General features: G+C 41.9%; 1 protein-coding gene across 2 annotated transcripts in view; it reads right to left on the bottom strand.

The window, feature by feature from the left end:
• LOC144700041 (coiled-coil protein) overlaps positions 1-19,918 on the bottom strand; it is an 83,872-nt gene extending 63,954 nt beyond the window's left edge. The window contains exons 1-4 of one of the 2 annotated variants that reach the window (XM_078571418.1): positions 19,462-19,918; positions 15,280-15,447; positions 13,049-13,123; positions 1,383-1,461 (exon numbers count right to left, since the gene is read on the bottom strand). In XM_078571418.1, coding sequence (XP_078427544.1) covers positions 1,383-1,461; positions 13,049-13,123; positions 15,280-15,447; positions 19,462-19,668 — 529 coding nt within the window. In that variant the 5' untranslated portion in view covers positions 19,669-19,918. Of the gene's footprint in view, positions 1-1,382; positions 1,462-13,048; positions 13,124-15,279; positions 15,448-19,461 lie in introns of those variants that run through there. The other variant, XM_078571419.1, reaches the window with a different exon arrangement.
• Positions 19,919-22,202: the final 2,284 nt, after the last annotated feature.

The raw sequence follows: 22,202 nt of genomic DNA on the forward strand, positions 1-22,202 counted from the left end.
TGAGGGGCGAGCCGCCTGGAGACGCGGTGAAGTAGAAACGATCACGAGGACGGGAATCGTGGAGGGAGAAAGCGCGTAGACGTAGGAGAGACGAGTGGGGAAGGGAAACCACTACACTTCATAACCAAATCCAAGTCTGCCCTCCCCCGAAGGAGGGCTGTGCTATTTAAAGGAACACAAAGGAAATTATGACGAGAATGCCCTCGAGAGACACGGGAAACCTATCACCTTATGAGTATCACATGTAAAGGCCTTTTTGAGAAGGCCAAGTAAGAACCACTCAATAAGAGTGGCCCACACTGTAGGCCAACATAATTCTGTAAGGAAAGAAAGAAAGAGTTTTTTTCCTTCATCTCCATGTTAAAAAATTTTGGTGAAACATCATCGGGGAAAGCATTGGAGCTGCACTGTTGGTGACAATTAACAAGTAGATTGATAACTTTAGGGAAATGAACATGAAGAATTTGCAAGTTGACTTTAACAATCTTGCCCTTTGACATGTCTTGTACATCCAAGGAAACTCCTATATAGATTTTTTTAACAAACCCCGTATGGAAATTTTCAATACAAATTTCCAGAATCTACCTTATCAGTGTTGATCATCAATTCCGGGTGATGTTCTTTTTTTCTTCAAAAACAAAAGAATCTGCCTCATCCAAAATTGTTGGAGGAAATTTTATAGGAGGATTCTTATACAAAATACCTCTCCTCATTAAGGATCATAGATCTTTTCATTACGTACTACAAAAATTAATATCATTTGAAATCAGCATGGACAATAATCTTATAAGCACAATGTGGTACATAGGAATCCATGACAGTAAAATAATATAATATCATCTAGTCCATGAACAGTCGTATTACAATTCACCGCGAGGAGAAGCATATCAGAATCATTTTGAAGCATTCCTTCTCACGTGTACTGCCTTTTCCCAACAAGAGCAAACATTGGCCTGTTTGCTTCAACCCCAAGCCCATTCCTCAGCATGTTTTGATTTTGGAATGGCAACTGTCAATGAAGGGCCTACATGTCATACCCACATGTAGCACACAATCTGAGAAAATATGGCCATTGACATACTTCCGATTACAGGACGTGACAGTCTTTTGTACAGCTTATGTAACAATGTATTAACCCTAAGATATAAGTAGCAAGACCACTTTTATTTCTCGATAAAGTCTTATGCCAATACAGGAAACATCCATCCACTACAAAACAGTTGACAGGTCCACGCACAAAACATGCTCCGCATAGTTAAGAATATGAAATTGATGGACACCACCATTGCCCATAATAACTAAACTTAAAGGTAAACCACTCAATCAAACTTTTACACATTTTAAAGAAAGAGATGTTTCAACTGTTCCAGAAAAAAGCTTACCCATTTGCTCATGATTTTCCATAACATGCCGTGAAAGGCGTTCCGTGATCCTATCCAGCTGTGAAAGGCGGACAGTTGCCTGTGAAACTCAATGGAGAAAATTATCAAAAGGAAAATTCAATACCTATCACTTTTAATTAGTAGAGACCCTGACACACCCATTTTTATGCCAACTAGGTCATATTTTTGTCAGTTTCCATGCACATTCAAAAACTCTATCATCTAAACTATCAAAATAATGAATAAAGTGATCATGTTACCCATAACAAGGAAGCACATTTAACATGTTCCAGAACCACTGCACTACGGATAGTGACAATCAACAAATTGAACTTTAATAATGGACTACAACTCAGATCAAAATTACGAACTAACATGATATAACATTGATTTTAAACAAACTAACTTGTATGAATTTATGACGTGGATGTAGAGAAATGCCTGATCTTTAAGGATTTTAAACACAAAATAAATAATTTTTGCTTGTTCATTCTCTTGCACATCCCTCTTTTACTTTCAAAGCAACACATCTTATGAGTGTCCAGTGTAATAACTCTTGTTTTGACATTTTTTAAATTTTGAAGGTTCTCTGTTGAGCCAAGATCTCTGTCTGTATTCTGTGATATTCGTGTATCCCCTCACCATTGAGAATGTAAAGGGATGTTCTATTATTTAGACTAGTAATTCTAATAGACAAGTAACGCTGTACTGATCAGGCATGCGCACAAGGATTGTTGCGAGGCTATCAACTATCCAGCCACCAAAATGGGATTCGCTGCTCAAGTACGTTCATGACACCACCTTCTTCTTCGAAGGTTCAACAAGGGAAACAAAAAATCTAAATAGCATAACCTGATCTATTCGTAGATTTCTCCCGACTACAAATCAACTGGAGCAAATCAGCCTTTTCCTGCAACAGCCTATCTCCAGAAGAGGAGACACAGAGTGCAGAAATAATGAGAACACTGATTGGGGGACTCTCAATGAAATACTTGGGCCTACCACTGACAAAGGGGAGGATGGCAAGAATAGATTGGCAACCAGTTATTGAGAAGGTGGAAAGACGACTAGAGGGGTGGCAAGCTAAGGTGTTATCAAGAGGGGGTCGATTGGTGTTGCTGCGGTTTGTACTCTCATCCATTCCGATATTCTACTTCTCAGTATTCAAAATGCCAACAGGAGTCAGGAAGATATTAGATAATGCGCTTTCTATGTAGATCATTTGGGCCCGAACAAAGCAAGGGACTTGAAATGGTGGCTTGGGACAAGGTATGGCGTCCAACAAAGTGGTAGGCTAGGGTTCCTGCGCATGCCGAGTATGGACATGGCATTATTATCCAAATGGGATCGAAACTGGCTTTTTGGGACTCGGCTCAGAATTGCGAGGGAAGAGGAAACAAGGAAGGTGGCCGAGCACTAGCGGTGTTGTGGGCCATCTGATTGCATAGAAATGTGGTGTTTTTCAGAGGAAGAAGGGCTTCTACAGATGGAGCTATACATGAAGTGGAAGGTCTTAAGGCAACATGGTCCTCGCAAGCGATGGGTGGTGAAGGGAGATGTTGAAGATGAGTGAAAAAGGGGGTAAAAGGCCTGTAAGGCCCCGACGGGAGGTTTACCGATTTGTCGGGTGTTCATCCCTTGTTATAGTTCCAAAAAAAATTATGGGTGGAGAAAATTATGAATCCACAAGATGATCTTGTCATCAAATTACTGCGAGGCATCCACGGCAGGGGACTGAATTGGGACAGAGAGGCAGATCCATATTATGGGGCATCACCATCCTAGCAAGGGCTTAGACAGATCTTTCCATGAGTACGAGGATTCTTTTCTACCAAGTAAGAGACGAAGCAACTTTTTAATATTGGAGGGATGCATGGTTGGCAGAGGCATCTTGAGTGAGACATTTTCCCCTGTCTGTACGTGCTCGCATACAATCAAAATGCTAATGTTCGGGACAATTGGGATGGAGCATGAGCACTAATTATACAGGGTGCCTTATCTGACCAGCAAGGATTTGAACTCATGGACATGCGACAATACGTAATCCAATTAAAACCGAATGACAGAGAGAGGGATGGTTGGGTAAGAAAAAATGGCCCTTTCTCAGTCCAGAAGGCCAACGCGAGGATCCGAGAGGGGCGAGAGGAAGACAGATTGCTAATCCAAGCATACAGATTCATATGGCAACAAAGAGTCCCCCTGAAGGTGAGGAAACTTTGATTGGCTGATAGCACGAAGAAGACTAATGACAAGAGTCTGTTGCAAAAGGCTATATCCGGACATAACGTCAGAATACCTACTGTACTCTAATGTGGAAGAAGACGGCAATCATCTCTTCTTTGAATGCTCATTTGCTCGCACGATTTGGGCCACCCAGGTATTATCAAGGTGAAGGTTACATCTGAAAAGACTTTATGGGACTCAATCCATAATTGTAGATGTCAGAGAAAATGAAGAAGGTGGTCGAGCATTGGCAGTGTTGTGGGCCATCTGGTTGCACCGATACAAGGTGCTGCTCAGGGGAAATGGCTTCTACTAATGGAGCCATACACGAAACGAAGGGTTTAAAGGCGACATGGCTCCAGAAGGTGACAGGCGGAGAGGGGAGGGTTTGAATATGATCAGAATGATGGTGAAGAGACTGTAAGGTTCTGACGGGGGGTTCATCAATTCATCGGGTGTTCACCCTTTTATATTTCAAAAAAAAAGAACTGTAATAGTTATTGTTAGTGAGATAGTCAGCCTTATGGGCTAATGGGCCCTATTCTATAAGCCCATTAGCCCTCTTATCATTCTCTCCCTCCTAGGGTATATGTATACCCAGCCATGTACTCTATTGAGTTATGTCATTATCTTCTTCCTTCCTCTCTTGACAGTTATTTTTCATATTCCAAATAAATCAAAAACTTTCTATGGTGTAATCTGTTCTAAGATAGGCTGAGTCACCATACTCCCTCCATTCGATTGAATTTTTATGTTTAACCCTCCTTTCTTGCTCTTATTTTAAGAATCCGGTAAGGTATGGTCCCTATACCATGGGACAAATACAATCTTAGCTGTGTTGGATCCCTTTCCCTCCATAAGGTTATGTGATTACTTACTTTAGTCTCTCATTTATCCCTCCCCTTTCTTCCAAGTGTAACTTTGTCCACAACACATCACTGGTCTTTGAAAGAAACATCGGAGCTCATCCAGGCACATACCAATCTGATATCAGTACTACCATGTGAATTTTATGCTGGAGTTTCTCTGGATGATGGAAGTATATAGGTATGTGTGTGTCGCCTATTCTGGATTCTCAGGTAAAAAGAACCAGCGACTCAGAGACCCAGGTCCAGATGTTATGAAACAGCCTATGAATATATATCTAAAAGTGCACCCTTGGAGAGCCTGAGACATTAAGAGTGACTAATATTTATGTTTTGTGTGTCTTTTCAACAGATCAAACACAAGAAGTATATACGCCCCCCATTTTCAAATCAAAGTAAAAATATTTACAATATTTTTTTTTTTTGAAGAAAATAGGGCAGACCACCCGAAACCAGTGGAACACATGATACTATTAAAAAAACAAAGTCATGTACACATCATTTACAGTTATGACTGTACATCCTACTTTTATCCCCCCACCCCCCAAAAAGATATTAGCGCCTCAACATCAAATATGGCACTCTCGACTGAAGCCTTTCCTCCCTTGAACACCGCTTTGTTTCGGTGCAACCATACCGCCCACAGTATTGCGAGAATTCTCCCCCACTCTTGAAAGTGGACTGCAGATAGGCCTTCAGTGAAGATATCAGCTTGCTGACGAGCGGAAGGGATGTACGGAGTGCAAAGTCATCCTGATTCCAGCTTCTCTTTAATGAAGAGTCAATCAGCTTCAACATGTTTAGTGCTGCTGTGCTGCACTGTATCATGGGCTATGCTGATAGCAGACTTATTGTCACAAAAAATTTGAGTAGGTTGATCACACGATAACTTCAACTCCACAAGAAGATTGGTGAGCCATAATGCCTCACAGAGACCTTGTGCAAGGGCCTGTAACTCTGCTTCAGCACTGGATCGAGAAACGATGGATTGCTGCTTACTGCACCACGCTATAAGGTTGCCTCCAAGAAAAGTGCAATACCCTGAAGTTGAGCATCAATCAACATGAGAACCCACATGATCACCATCCATATTAACATCCAAATGGAGATCACCATTACGATTGAACTGAAGACCAAGTCCAACAGTACCTTTGAGATAGCACACGGTTGGTAGTATGCATATGACACATCTTCGGATGATGCATAAATTGGCTCAACACACCCACTGCATAAGCGATGTCGGGGCGAGTGTGAGTGCAATATATCAGCCTACCAACAAATCTTTGGTACCTTCCTTGATCAACATACTCCTACTCTGCCAGAGATAGCCGATGGCTAACTTCAAAAAGAGTGGTAAGGGGTTGTGAATCCTCCTTTTTGAGCTCTTGAAGAAGGTCAGCAATATATATCCACTGGCAAAGAAAAATACCAGTAGCAAAATATGCCACCTCAATGCCAAGAATCAATGTTGGCCAAGATGTTTGATGTCAAATTCTCCATCAAGATGTGAAACCAACTGAGTTGCCGCCTGAGAGTCATTCCCCATAATTATAATGTCATCCAAGTACACAAGAAGAAGTGTCTACCCCAGATGGGAAATGACGATAGAAAAGGGTATAATCATCATTGCACTGAGAATAGCCAAATAATTTAATATAGTGTGTAAAGAGACCAAACCAAGCCCAAGGAGCTTCAAGCCATAGAGGGCCTTCTTGAGACGACATACCAAAGGGCACACCGAAGAAGGGGCCGCATAGCCTGGAGGCACGGACATATAAACCTCATCATGCAGACCACCATGAAGAATGGCATCCTTGACATCAAATTGCTGAAGAGACCAATCATGATGAGCCACAGACGCAATAAGGAGACAAACAGTGTTCATCTTAGCAACAGGGCCAAATGTCTCAAAAGGCAAGGGAACAAGATCCCAAGTCTGATTTTTCTCCAAGGCAGCAAGTTTCTCTTCCATGGTGTGACGCCACTTAGGAGAAGCTAATGCAGCATCCACAGTCTTTGGAATGACAATGGAATCAAGAGTCATGAGAAAGGAACAGTAAAAAGGGGAGAGACAACTGGGAGGAAACATAATTGGCCAAAAGATAAAGTGGTTTGGAGGTACATGACTGAGGGACTTTACGGAGAGCAATTGGAAGATCAACATTGGCGGGGAGAGGGTTAGGTGGTTCAGGGGTATGTGTAGGTGGCGGGGAGAGGTTTAGGTGGTTCAGGGGTAAGTACAGGTGGCGGGGCAGAGACTACCAATGGAGGACGGGCGCGCCGATTGTACTCAAGGGTAGGTGTAGGTGGCGGGGTAGAGACTACCAATGGAGGACGTGCGTGCCGATAGTTAGTGATCCCATCAAATTTATGTAGAGTAACAGAGGGAGGGATAGCGGACAGAGGAGCAGCAGGGGGGATGTATGGACGAAGGTATAGGAGGAACAAAATAATCAAAAGATTTGACAAGTAGAAAAGGAGGGGAAGAGGATGAGGAAGGGCTAGCAGAGTAGAAGGGAGTAGACTCATCAAAAATGACATCTTTACTCATAATGAAGCAATAAGTAGACGGATGTTAGCATTTGTAACCCTTTTACTGAGAAGTGTAACCCACAAGGACACAATGGAGCGCTTCAGCATTGCACTTATCTCGAGAAAGGTGATGGTTGGTGTCAAGATGCTGAAGATCGTCGAAGTGCAGTAGTTGAGAAAAGTAAGAAAAGATAATTTTATTTCACACAAAAATAGTACGAGAAATAAGGTTTTTCATCAGTACTTATAGCAGCCGTTTGGGCAGTCGCCCAACGGCTATTTAACGGCTAGTTTTCACTAGCCGTTAGCTTTTGCGGTGGGCCCCACTATCTCCTGGTTCTTCCTTTTTAGTGGGCCCAATAGATCTCCTATTGGATTTGGGCCATTCTCTCTGGGCTTGGACTTATGTGGCACATATTTCTCAACAGTTAGCGACATAGAAAATGCACCCAAAAATGCAAGGAATAATATTAGTTTTCAAGGAAACCAAGGGATAGGCTCGATGTTGGACATCAAGGGAAGGAATGTGGGAAAGGACGCTGGAGGGAAGGCGGCTGATGAGATTACTGCGCTAAGAGAAGCCTCACCCCAGAAATATTTGGGCATGTACATGTTAAGAAAAAAACATGGGTGGTATCAAAGATGTGACAAAACTTGCTTTCAGCAAGACCGTTCTATTGAGGAGTATATGGACATTATATTTTGTACCGATGCAATGTGAGTTGAAGGTGGAAATGGTAGAGCTAATGTAATCACGCACACTATCGGAGCGGAAGCATTATAAGGACATAGCAAACTAATTTTGGATGAGGGCATGAAATGAAATGATAGTTTGACAAAGGTAGGATTAATTTTTTAGAATATAAACCCACGCGAAGCGGGAGGAACCATCAACAAATATTGCCAACCATCGCAGGCCCTGCATGCTAGGGATGAGGGTAGGACCCTATAGATCACTATGAACGAGTGAGAGAGAGGAAAAGGTGAACGAGAAGATGGATCAGAAGGAGGATATGTTGTCCGAGTATGCTTAACCAAACGACATTGTTCACAAACAAACCCCTCCACAGGACGTCCATGAAACAAACAAGGAAACATCAATTTCAGAGTAGAGGACCCAAACGACAGTGAAGAAACCAAAGGTTGTCATGCGTCACAGAGGAGAGAGCAGCTCCAACAGCAGGGACCGAAGGAGAACGATGGAGGAAGTAGAGACCACCTCTTTACTCAACAAGTGTAGTCATCTGCCCCGACACATTATCGCGATAGAAACAGGTATTAGGTATGAAGGATAAATCTTGGCCCAAGTCTTGAACAAGGTGACAAAGTGAAAGGAGGTTAATAGTAAGACGTGGAACATGAAGGACATGGGTGAGAGTAAGGTGGGAGGAGAATTGGATGCACCCCACCCCGGAGACAGTGAGGAGGTCACCGAACGCAGTACAAACTTTAAGAGAACTAGGAGAGGGTTATAGGTGAGGAAACACTAGGACCCAGGGATCATGTGGGCAGTGGCACCGAGTCAACGATCCATGGCATCCATGAAGACAAAAGAGAGGAAGGGACAAAAATTTTACTTCCATAAACCAATGAAGTAGAGCTCACCACATTAGACTGAAGTGAGAGGCAGAGTTGGTGGGTTTCGTCATTCCTGAGCTGAATTCCCATAGAAGATTATGCATCAGCAACTGTTGGTTGGGGTACCCCTGCAAGAAGATGATGCAGCATAGCTGGAGAGTGTCCGGTATTGGTACAGCAGGAGAGTGTCCGATATGAGGCAAGAGACATTGGAATGCTGACCAAGAGGCTTTGTTGAGCATTCTTCGGTTGCAACTTGTAGCAAGTGTCCTTGGAATGATCACGTTTCTTGCAATACTTCAAGAAGAGAGAAGGAACTCCATAAGTCCCCTGACCCGGTGGCACAGACTTCAAGACTGGTGGCCATGTGAGGGTGTGTCACTGCAGCAAAGGGCATATGAGATGGCCCTCCCTAGATGTGGAGGATCTGAGTTCCCAAGCTGTTGGAGAGCCATTGCAGATGAGAATTATGGGTAGAACATGCCATGACGTGACTCCTCAATTTGAACAATTTGAAGGGCCTACTGATAGGTCAGAGCTTGCTCTTGATGGATGAGCTGACACCATAGAGGCTCATACTGGGGATTCAATCCCTTGAGAAATTTGAACACAAAAAGTTGAAGTACGCACCGACGATCAATAGAGTGGGGGTTTGGAGGCATGCAGGGATCCAGCTCAGCCCACAAAAGTCAATTCGATGTGATACTCCCAAACAGATTGCGGACCTCGGACCAAATTGGTGGAGCAAGTCACAAGATCCTAGACAATGCCCACGTTGTTCCTCTTCGAGTCAGATTCTTGAGCAGCGTCCCATATCTCCTTGGTGGATTCAAGAGATAAGAATTCAGCACCAAAAGATGGACTGATACTGTCAAGGAGCCAACAATGAACAATGTCCTTGACCTCAAGCCAATGACCATAATGGGATGCAATGGGAACGGCGGTTCTTCTACAAGATGCTTCATGAGCTTTCCTTTCAAGTGATTTAAACATATTAACACCACTGAAGAAGATTCAATCCTGTAAAACGAAATTTAGGAGGTATAAGAGGCAGAGGATAATGCCAATGACTCAATTCTAGCGTTGAGAGAGTAGGCGGCGCCGGCGGCAGATTAGCAGCGGAAGAAGTGGAGTCGTTATGAGCCATGAGATAACCTAGCAGCAGCTTAAAGATGATCAACTACAAGATCCGAAGGCAAAACGACACGGTCAATGCCCGCGGAGCCGACGGAGTATCGGCGAGCCGACATGAGCAACGGTCGAGCCAATGTGAGCGACGACCAAGCTGATGAGAGCCCCAGCGGAGCTGGAGCGAGCAGAGGCAATGCCATCGTGAATGTTGTCGAGGATGGCGCGAATGGCGGCGAAGCCAGCACGAGCGGAGGCAGAGCCAGAACGAACGGCAATGAAGAAGGCTCAAATGGTCGTGAACTGAAATGGATGGCCATGGAGACGGCCTGAGCTGAGGCGGAGCTGAGGCAGAGCCTACGTGAACCGTGGCGGATCCTGAGCGACCTGATAGAAGATCAAATATGGAGGAAAACTCCTAGATGTGGCTTTGATACCATTAAGAAACCTAGAATTGAAAGAGGATCAACCTCCTAAGTCTAATTTAGGGTTCATTACATGGTACTTATAGTGGAGAGGAGAGAGAGTCCGAAATGGGTCCATTTTAGTGGGCTATTACTTAGAGATTGAGAAGAGAAAAAGAAAGAATCTCATTCAACACTATCCACATTATTTTATTTTTTTTGAAAATTAACACTATCCACATTATAAACCTATTTGCAAATAATTCAGCCTACAGATCAATCGAGTCAAATCATCAAATGAGGCACTATGCTCTAGAGCCCTGAGGACACCCATCGGATCATAGCTAGGTGCTATCTTCTTTTTTTTTAATGAAAAGAGGAAAGATTACCCGAAATCAAGCTACGTGTTATCTTGGCCTGCCATTGATGGCAGAAGACTCAACATCATTGATTAGTAGCCCGAGATTGAGAAGGTGGAGAGGAGATTTGAGAGGCAGAACAGAGTTGTACAAGGGGGCCACGTGGTGCTGCTGCAGTTGGCCTTTTCGCCAATACGATCTTCTACCTCTCAATCTTTAATATGCCTACAAGTGTTCAAAAGCGTCTCTGAGGCTTCGTGAGGATTTTTTTCAAAAAGGTTCCTGTCAAGGAATGACAATGGGATGTATTTGGTTTCCTCAGACGTGGTTTAAAGACCCGTGGATTAGAGGTTGGGGTTATCCAATTACACTCCATGAACCTGGCACTGGTGACAAAAATGCCGGACAGAATTGTGGTTGGATGATCTGACCATGTATGTCCTAAAGGACAGTTATGGCACGGGGCTGATTTGGGAGAACCGTGTGGTTCTAGTCTGATGGGAATCTGATGTAGCCCAGAGGCCCATTTTCTGAGGCCCATTGGCAACTTGTGACCCAAGAAGGAGATTCTTCTAGAACTGACAGGACCTACAGAAAATTACCTAGAGCCCCTCAAAATCCTCTGACAGGATTTTCTCTGACAACATTTTCTCTGACAAGATCTTCTGACAGAACCCTCTGTCAGATTCTTCTTCTGCCTGGATCTCTGCTCTAACTTTTTTTTTTTGAAGAAAATCTCCGCTCTAACTTGTTAGAGCTGCATATCTTCTGTTTTGTCCTATCAGGATCTTCTTGGGGCACACAAATATCTCCTCACAGCTTCTAGAGGCCCTAGAATCTGCAGGATATCTCTGCTCAGGCCTGTCAGGCTGCTTATCCTCTGTTTTAGCTCGTCAAAATTGTTTTTCTCAATTTTTGACTTATCTTTTCATGGTTACAGTCATTATGAATGACCCTGCACTTGGTGTAGCCTATATAAGGCTCCCATGTACCCCTGAATGAGTATTATTGAAATCTATTGTCCTGTTGAAACTGTTGTTTCTCTCCTCTGAGTGTTCTCTTTGCTAGAGAGTGCTTAGCTGCTTGTGGATTCAAGCAAACCCCTTGTGGACTCAATGGTTGGAGAAGCTAGTTATGTGGATTCAGGACTTGGCTCTTTCAAGTAGAGCATGACTTGTGGATTCAAGTCCTGTTCCTGCACTGTTTGTGTTCTAAGGCTGTGTCAGAATCTACCATTTGGTGAGGCATGAGACAGATTTTTTTGGATTTTTTAAGCAGGCCACGTGCTGTAAATGGCCTACATGTCTTTTCTTGTAGTCCCTTATTCTCACATGGGAGAAATTTTTTTTTTGAAGAAAGAAAGGAAGACCACCCGAGATTGATGATCACCTGATGCTATTAACTTAGATGAGGAATTAATACGCACAAAGACCAAAATGGTTCCCTCTTCAAACCAATATGCCAAAAGAGACTCCACATTATGAATAATGTTCTCCATTGAGACCATCCTCCTCTGAAACACCACATCATTGCAGCACAGCCAGATTGCCCACAGCACCACAAGAAGCCTTCCACACTGGATCTGCCTTCCATGACCCAAGCCCAGAAGGCCTCGTAAGAAGAGACATCCACCCCTAGGATCTGTCGTGAAGCCCATATTACCTCATCAGAACTGCCCTCCTCGACTTTTCTGCACATACGTATTATGCCGAGGTCCCTGGAAACATTCTCTTTTAGATGTTTCGTGTCACTAGTTGCTGCCTCATCAACAATCAACTAAAACTCTGCACCTTTTTGCAAACTTTCTGCTTCCACAACCAGTCATATGTGCTAATAGTTCCACAATAAGACACTAAAAATTACTGGACCTTGGCCAACTAACTTATAATGTTAGCAGAAGAATAATCAAACTTACATTTATGTTTTCATTTACCGTTTTTTGTTTATCTGTAAATGTGGGCCCCATATTTAAGAGGCCCACAAACTCACCAATCTGCTAGCGCATTTATATGTGGGCCCGGCCCATTTACTTGTAAGTCTCTCGTTTTTAAACCAGAGAAATCCTAGGAATGAATTAACGAAGTTTTCTTTCTCTCTTGCTTCCTTCTCTCATTTTGACTGGCGGCTAGGTCAAATGCCGATCAGCCATGGAGCAAGATGACAACCTTGGCCAACTAACTTCTAATGCTGGAATCTAAAGCAGCCCATGAATCAGCATTTACAAAACCCGGAACAGTCTTAGGGTCTGGAGGTAATGGGTCATAGTTTATCATTTTTTCGGCTGATTCTTGATAATGTGCATGCAGCACGTGGAGTCAAGTGTTTATTAAGCTAGTCAAGAGATATAACGAAATGTTCAACATTCTGGGGAAAACCAAAACTCAAGTTTCTAGAAAGACTCAACTGACTCAGTCAAAAGCTAGGAAGCCTCAATTGTAGGTTCTCATGAAGTGCATGTTAAAAATACTTAAAATAAGGATGATTGTAATATTAATTTCACAAGCGGTGTAAAAGACATGAGGTTTATATCTATACCAAAAATCAAATGAAACCAAGCATTCTGTGGCCATACTTACCTCATCCTCAAAATACTTTACATCTGTCTCTTCAGAAGGAATTCTTTCTAGAACATGCTTCACTGGATCAAATTTCTGCGAACCACAACAAGATAACCATTAAAATAAAAGATATCAGGTTCTCCGTAGATTTAATGCCTTATGGACACCGCGGGGTCCATACTGAAGCATCCAAAGAAGGCAAGAAAGAATCTCAATCAAAGAAACAAGATCAAGTGAAAGCTACCCAAAAATGAAAATTTCAAAACTATAAAAGAACACAAATCCATGATTCAACACCTAAAGTATGGAGAATAGAAGGCAGTCTTCCATCCAAAGAAGGCACGAACAGCAGTTCAGCAGATGTTCACATTATACTTACAAAAAGATGTGCTTTGTCGCCCTGCAACTAATACTCTCTAGGAAATGAGTTAAATGATATTCTTAAATGGTGAAATTAAGGAATAGAAATAATTCTTATTTTCAACTCTTGACTAGTCAAAAAAATTGAACCGGCAACATGTTCACAAAGATACTTGTTTTGGCCTTTTTCTATTTTACCCTAGAAGTTAGGATAATTGCTCCTATGTCTTTTTGCCCTCTTTTACCATCATAAACCTAAGGGGTCTCACTAACGGATAGCGAAACTGACTACATTGTACAAAGCTAGGGTGTGAACCCATGGAATAGACGAATCGGTTCTTCATTCTCTTCTCCCGTGTGATTCTCTTGAATACTCATGTGGTGGCCTAGTCGTTTTTCTTGAATAATTTGTCTTGAATAATGCCATTCACGACTACCTGAGACCGATGATCAACCTGATGCTATTAAAATATATTAACAATCCATACACATAGTGACTGAATTGGTCCTCTCTTCACCCCTTTCGAAACAAGTAGGACATTAGCTTCTTCACGTTGTGAATGACAATATCCTTTGAGACCATCCTCCCCTAAACACCGCCTCATTGGGGTGCAGTCAGATTGCCCATGGCACCGAGAGAAGCGTCCCCCACTCCAGCTTGCTCCTTTATATGTCGACCCTGACAGAGTCCGACAAGGCCTCATCAGAAGAGACATCCACACCTGAAATCTGCTATGATGTTCATACTCCTTGGGCGAACTGACATGTGAAGAAGAGGTGTGAACAGTCTTCGTCGCCCATTGTGCACAGACGGCATTCTATTGAGGCCACCAGGACCAGTCTTTTTCAGAAGTCTTGGGTCACCAGTAGCCACCCCTCAACAGCCAACTGGAGGTCCGTACCATGGGATGGACTCTCTGTTTCTACAGCAACGCACATGTGGTGCCTGATTCAAGTCCTCTGCAACTCCCTCTCTAATCTTCATATAGGCATCCCTTCCATTCTGATGTCTCGTCAAAAGACTAGGCTGACCAGCAAAGACTAGCAGAAAATTACTTTCATTTATTATCTCGACTACAATCCAAAAAATGTAACTGTGACCATTATTTTTGTAGTGAAGGTTGATGTACCTATAGATTGGAGAGAAGACTTCAGAGAGCAGGGCAAGCCTTCACATCACAAGTGGACCAGCAAAAGACTATGCCACCAAGTTCGGGGGCACATTGTTCCTGGTCCAACTGTGATGTGAAGGCTTGCCCTGCTGTCTGAAGTCTTCCCTCCCAGCTAAAGCTACATCAACCTTCACAACATAAATAATGGTTACAGCTAAATTTTTTGGTTTGTAGTGGAGATAATAAATGAGATACATTTTCCCCTAGTTGGGGATTTACTCTTTCACAAAAAACAAATGTTACTTCACCAACTTGATTTCCAACTGATACAAATGAGATATATAGAAACCCCTTTTAAAAACTTCTGAAATGTGTAGTCCCATCTAACTGATCTTAACAAAATATAGAAAAAGTATCCCACAACTTGTAATATCACACAATTCATAGCATGATTCAGCTATCTTTTAAAAGAAAAGGCAACATCTTTATGTAGCAGTAAAGACAACATTGACATAAACTGATTCTTAATAAATTTAGTGTTGACCACTTTGAAGGAAGTAAAATGTTTCTTTCACACAATCTGTTGCATGATCCTACTATCTCTTTAAAAGAAGAAGCGATGAATTCATGTAGTAGTAAAGAGAACGTAGTCATAAACCAAGTATCAAGAAATTGAAAGATAAGCATTTTAAAGGAAACAACTTAAAGCAAATAAATCATTAGATCTGATATCTAAGAGACCCAGGGTAATGTTATTGATCAAAGAAACAAGATTACCTCTTCATAGAATTCCTCCTCGAGATCAATAGTGACTTCACCAGGAGGTCGACCACCATATATTGAAACCAACTCTTTAGAGCTAGATGATATGTTCTGTCTTTGATGAGGAGGAATTCCAGCAAGAGCACGAGCAACAATAGCTGCCGCTGCTGCACGATCGGGAACCTGGCATAAAATTGAAAATTCCAACACTGAAATTTTAAGGTCTCTGATTTCTGCATTTCGTTGAAAGATCCATTATAGTCAGGTAAAAGAATAAAATAAAATGGTTTGTGCTCTCCAAACACAAATAACTAAATACAAGAAAAGCTTAGGTGTACAGAAAAGTATCATACTCTTTGAAAAGGCACCGGAACCTTTGTCTTCATAGGGAGAGATTTCCATAAAATACTATTCCACCGTAAGAATCTCATAACTATTTAGATGGTGGCCAGACTACAAATAAAATATTATCGTCGAAATATGTTCTAAGAGAGATGTCTGATATACTTTTTGCCCTTTAAATCCCCTGTCAGCTGGTAGGTAACTTCCCCTAAATCTATACATCAATAATGTTTTTTGCATGCAAATCAATCAGCTTGTGCCACAGCATCAGTATCAGCATAAGCATCAGCCACTTCTTACAGGAGAATCATTACATGGTATTCAAGCCAGGCATGCCGAATTAAAAGGCCATCTTCTCCAAATTGTGCTGCACGCACAGGTTAGCCTATCTTTGATTGGCATCCTGTGATCAAAGACTCTCTGCAATTCATCGATCGAGACCAGTACGCCAGGTCCACTCTTGAAGTCAGTATCCACCTATAGTCTGGGTAAGAATTTCCACCCGTCTGAGGATCGACATTTTTACCATTTCCTGCAAGTATTTCTTTTCTTTCACAAATCAGTTCTTGATCTGGTAGGGAACGTACCAGAATGATACCCTCAGTGCATTCAGGAACAAATACACCACCTTGGAAGTTTAACAGGTCGCCCAAAAGAGAAGAACAGTCAGTCAACTGCTCTTTAGTGTTAAAACTCCAGTCTCAAGACTCACAAAAGAGACTTGAAAGTGGAAACCACACAGCAAGCCACCAGAAATGGCCGTATTGGATTTTATTTTTTTTTTGAACAATGGTCATATTGGAATTTTCTAGTATGGGTAACTAGAATCCAGCCAGTACTCCGACTGATGCTAACCATTTTATTGGGCATTGTTCATACATGCTCAAGTCTCAGACCATGCACCAACCACTTCTGGAGGATCTTTCTAGCTCCAATGGCTTCCCCAATAATTTTCAAAAACACACATGGTTCATTAATGTGATTCTTTTTTCTTTCACACCAGTACCCTCACAGATATGCAACAATCCCTATTTCAGCTACGACAGAAGATGGAGAAAGAGATAGTTGGACATGGACAAATGGCCTCTTCTAGGTCCATAAGGCTTATACAATGATCCGAGAAGGACAAGAGGAAGACATGACACTAGTCAGCGCATTCAGGTTCATATGGCACCAAAAAGTCCCAGTGAAGGTGCGGTTTTTGGGTGGCTGCTAGCAAGGAAAAGATTAATGACAGGAGTCCTTCACAAAAAGTTATACCCAGATACTTCGTTGCCATGCGTGCTGTGTTTGAATGGGGAATAAGATTGCAACCATCTTTTCTTTGAATGCTCCTTTGCTCGCACAGTTTGGGCCAGCCAGTTACTTTCAAGGATAAAGGTGACATCTGAACAGGCCTTTTCGTAGTCGGCACAGAATTACGTGGGAAGAAGAAACAAGGAAGGGAGCCGAGCACTAGCGGTGTTGTGGGCCATCTGGCTACATCGAAACGAGGTGGTGTTCAGAGACAGAAGGGCGTCTACCGATGGAGCTATACGTGAAGCAGGACTTAAGGCAGCATGATCCTTGCGAGCGACGGGAAGTGAAGGGAGGTTTTGATGGTGACTGATAAGCATGTAAAGGGCCTGTGAGGTCCTGACGGGAGGTTCACCTATTCGTTGGGTGTTCATCCCTTTTTATAGTTCAAAAAAAAAACCAGTACTCTCACAGAAGAGATAGAAGAAACGGGAGACATACCCATAATAATTATTTCATCAAGAAAAACAGCATGATGATTTAACATATCTCATTTATGTAACAGATACTTTTAATGTAAAGTTTCCGTCGAATATACCTCTGAAATTATTTACCACTGAATTACGCAAGTTGAGGTATCTACCCTGCCACCACCAAGAAGCAGAATAGGGACTTTATTAGGGATCACTAAGCTAATTTTCACCTTCGCTCATCATCCAGCACGAGTTTTGAAAACCTTAGAAACCATGTTTACAAGAGGATAACAGAGATGATCACATGCTCCCATTTGGAGAAGTACAGCAGGGTGTCAGAACAAACAAGACAGGGACCACAGTACTACACTGAGAGACCAGGGTATCAGACAAAGCCATTTTAATTATGAGTTTTTTCAATAAAACCCAAGTGCACTGATACGATCATGACACGAGTTTATGAAAGAAGGGACAAGACCACGGAAAAGGGAGACACAGGTCCAGATGGCTCTGATGACACTGACCTGACAATGTAACTACCAGTTCTTGACCACTGATAAAGAGAGGGTATGAAGGAAGGCTATAAATAAAGAGGAGAGAACAGGGGATGGTTTTTTAAAACATTAAAAGGGACAATCATCTGACGAGTCAGTGACCCTCCCAGTAGAGCCTTATAATCCCATCTCGGTCTATCCAAAGATGCTGAAACCCTCCTCACTCCACGATTCAAGTCCCTCCAACTCATGGATAACCCCATCCACAGAAGTTTTCCTTCTCCTGAACAGCACCTCGTTCCTATGAGGCCATATGTCCCGAAGTGCTGCATGGACCCACCCTCCTTCTTCTTTCCTTCTGCACCCGCAGCTCTGGATTAAGCCCCAAAAAGCCTCATCAGACTTCACGCCCACCATTGATATCTTTTGGCTACCCCAGATCATGAGGGGCACTCGAAAAATAGGTGTTGGTAGTCTTCTTCCCCTCTTGAGTATAACACACATGCTGAAGATGAATCTGAGTATAGCCTTTTGTGAAAGGCAAGGGACATTAGTCCTCTCCATAATAGAAGTCAGGAAAAAATCTGCATCTTCAGCAATACTTCAGGCCCCCTTCTTGCCCCTCTCGGATCCTCATGAAAGACTTTCAGACTGAAAAAGGCCCGTTGAATCATGTCCAGCCATCTTGTTGGCTGCATCTTGTTGGCTAGGAACTGTTGTATGTCCAAGAATTTGGCAACCCTCTGGTCCAACAGGGCACCAACTAAGATCAGATTCCACACTCCATCCCAACAGTCCCGAAACTTGGCATTAGGGCTCCATGTGAGCCCATATAAGTGAGGCAATGCTTCAAGCAACATGCCTTACAGTGGCCATGCATGCAACCAATACTGAAATACTGATCCATCGCTTAACTTGGCACAGAAAAAGTCCCACACCCAGGGGGTTCAGTTGGCATGTGGTCAACTTGAAGGGCTCAGCAGTCTCTGGAGTTCGGCGGTTGCATTTGGCATTAGAGTTCAACCACACCTCTTGGCTTTGTGGTATTTTGAAGACATAGAAGAGCTTGCAACATTAAGTGGAGTGGAAACTCCATACTGTGAGTTCAATTCTCTTCATAGATTCTTGTTATTTTGATACACATAGATATCAAGCACTGTCTGAAGCCTAATTACACATGACATGGGAACCTAGCCATGGGCCATGGTAGAAAAACTCAGCATACAAAATAACGAAATTATAGTTAGGGGAGAAATCAAATAAAGGCTTTCAAAGACATGTATCAAGAACAGAATCTAAAAGGCTGGCAATAAACTAAAAAATAAATTACTCAGAATGACACATTACAACGATACACACTGAAGACACTAGATATATATACCCAAATGACGAAACAATGCAGCATTATTATTTATATATATTTCAAGCCAAGTTTGGAAGTAACGGTTCATGTTTCCAGCTGCCGCAATCAGTGAATCACGGCCAGTCTCTTCGCAAAGTAATCGGCGTACAACGGCGTACAAATCGTACGACAGAACAATTCGAGCTAAATTAGAGTTGATCCGCCCAGCGGTTACAACGCTCGTAAGAAGAAAACTAAAATTAACGAAGCCTCGATCGAGATCTCCTCCCTAAAATTACTATCTCGTTACCTCAGGCCGGTCGGATGTAGTAGGCAGAAATCCGAGGGATCTCGCTGACCGCACGGAGTTCATAATCTTCCCGCCGACCTTGGACAGATCCATACCTCCTTCTTGCAGTACGAACAAAGAAAGATAAAACAGAACCCCCGGGCTCCCAAACCCCTCGACCGTGCTACCTCCGATCACCGACGGTGCATATCGCAGATCAGGCCGCATTTCAGCATAAAACAGCGAAGAGATCCATCGCCCGAAGTTCCTTCCGTTAGAACCACGAACATCGGCATTTCTCTCCGCTCATTGAACAATCACAAACACGGACCGAGGAGGATCATCGCATCAAATCCATCTCCAATTTCTCCGTCCGGATTAAGATTTATCGTTGGGAGTTCGGTCTCTGGCGTTGAATGATCTTCCGAGTTCCGGCCGCCCAAAAGAAGAGAGAAAGAGATAGTTGAGAGACAGAGAGATTTCCTGAGAAATATAAAAAAGAGCAGTGTCGAGTGGCGAGCTTTAAATTTAAAAAAAAAACACTGAAGAGTATTTTAAATCTCATTTTCTTGCTACCAAAGGAAGAAAATTTCTGGAAATTTTGTGTTTGTTTTAATTGGTCAACTGATAGAGTCAACTGAAGTCCTTGGATACTCTGTTTTGGCCCATTACAGCTCACTAATGGGCGTGTGTTGTTATTGGGCACCAGGCCCATTATATGGAGTTGAACCTTGGATTATCTGGGAGCCATAATTGATTGGATCAGATGATTAAATTATGATAATACCTTCATCAGTTGATCCAAAGATTGGATCATTGATTTTCTTGATCAATCGATGACTTAATCGTGATCACACTAGGGGGTCAGATTGGTCGTTACAGAAGATCGACAATCTAGCCCACAATAACAATGTGTGCAAAATGCTTTCGTGAAATAGGCTAAAGTTTTTACAGTAGGCTTGGATCAGACTTGATATTTTGCATTGGCCTTTCTTTTAACTTGTTCTGAAGGTTAATCCATGGGTTTTACTCTTGAGAGTAGAATTTAGTGAAAGCCAGAGTAGACTTCTTCGGTTTTTTACTATTATTGGCATATACTTTCTTTCATTTAGCCATACCGTGGTATGGATGTAAATTTAAGCGTCATGTCTCCTTATTTAGATTATTTGTTAACTTTATATGATTAGAGCTTGATGCTTATTTGGATGATTGTTATGAAATTTTGATGACATGATTGAAACTTTATTCGAGATCATTTGTTAAGGATAGATTGAAAAAAGAAGCTAAAGTTTTACCATGATAGTTAGCCCAAGGGATTCCACACATGGACACATTTAGTATTCTGATAGGACGTTAGAAATTACAAAACATTGACTATTTCGTGGCTGCAAATGGCTATCCCATGTTCAGATTAGGTAAAGATTTGATAGATGAGGGACAATAAGTGAATGATACCCTTAGACATTAATGGATAATATATGGCATGCAAGCTCCTTCGGTGTCTGATTTATGTTCATCCACATACAATGACCGAGTGAATTATAACAATATCATTTTAAACTGACCTCTATAACTTAAACGTGTGTCTTAAATATCACACTCATATGGGGAGTAAGCATGATCATGTTGTCATTAGTGTGGAGACACTAAGGAATGATAGTGAATGATCTTTGGTGGAGTTCTATGAATTGATTTGTATGAGTCCTTGAATTGTATTATGTGTAGCTGTCAATCAAGTTCGTTCACAACAAACTTATGTTTTCAGTCTTCAGTCTTGAGATACCAAAGATATATAATGGATGGATGGACGGTTATGTTTTGACTATCCCCTTGATGTTAGAGGAGATTGGCTCAAACAATAAGGTACAATTAAATCCCTAGCTAGTGTTGTAGAAATATCAGAGATATTATCTAATGATTGACATCATACATTAATAATCACAAGAATGATTAATTAGGCTTCAACTATGCTCCTAGTCACTTGGGAGCCTATACACGTACATCAACCAATGATGGTAAAAATTCCATGAATCACATTCATGATTTCTTGGATCTTGGAGCAAAACAAGTCGAGCTGCTTGATAACATCAAGTTAAATCAATAAATATTTGTTTTTTTACTTCATTTTTGGCACGTTTAGAATTTACATTAGCATTATTCACCATTTAAGGATAAATGAGAAATTTATGATTTATTTTTATAATATCTATTTGTATATATTTTATAGTTTTTTTAGACTAACCCCACTTGACTCCGAGTCAGGTATATTTCTTACATCTTCTTTGAGTTTTATTTGAAAAACAATACTTAGGTAAAAACAGTAGTGAATTTGATATACAAATGGGAGGAAAGTAGAAACCTAAGCAATGTAATAGATAATAAGAGGAAGCCAACACACAAAAAGCCTAGTCTAGAAGTTCATTCAAACATCCTTAGAGACCAGGTCAACTAAAGGCAAGAATTGTGGAACAAACCAACAATTTGAATTTGAAAGGCCTATTTTAAAATATGGTGGGGGGAACGTGGGTCCGGGCTAGAAATCCAAAATTCCTAGCCCCCCAAACCCTTGTCATTAAATCCAACAACTTGGGGAGTTAGTGAACTTCTATTTATTATCTTCTCTGAATCATATTTCTTTGATCATTCTTCTTGTGTAAGAGTGTGGCAGAGAGAGGTCAAGGGTGATCAAGATTCTTGCGGAAATTACTCACTTGGCCATGGGGAAGTGGTAACAAGGCTCGTGTGATCCCCATAATGTTTCA

Source organism: Wolffia australiana, chromosome 2 (assembly GCF_029677425.1).
Source record: "Wolffia australiana isolate 7733 chromosome 2, ASM2967742v1".
In the NCBI taxonomy this organism is placed as follows: domain Eukaryota; kingdom Viridiplantae; phylum Streptophyta; class Magnoliopsida; order Alismatales; family Araceae; genus Wolffia; species Wolffia australiana.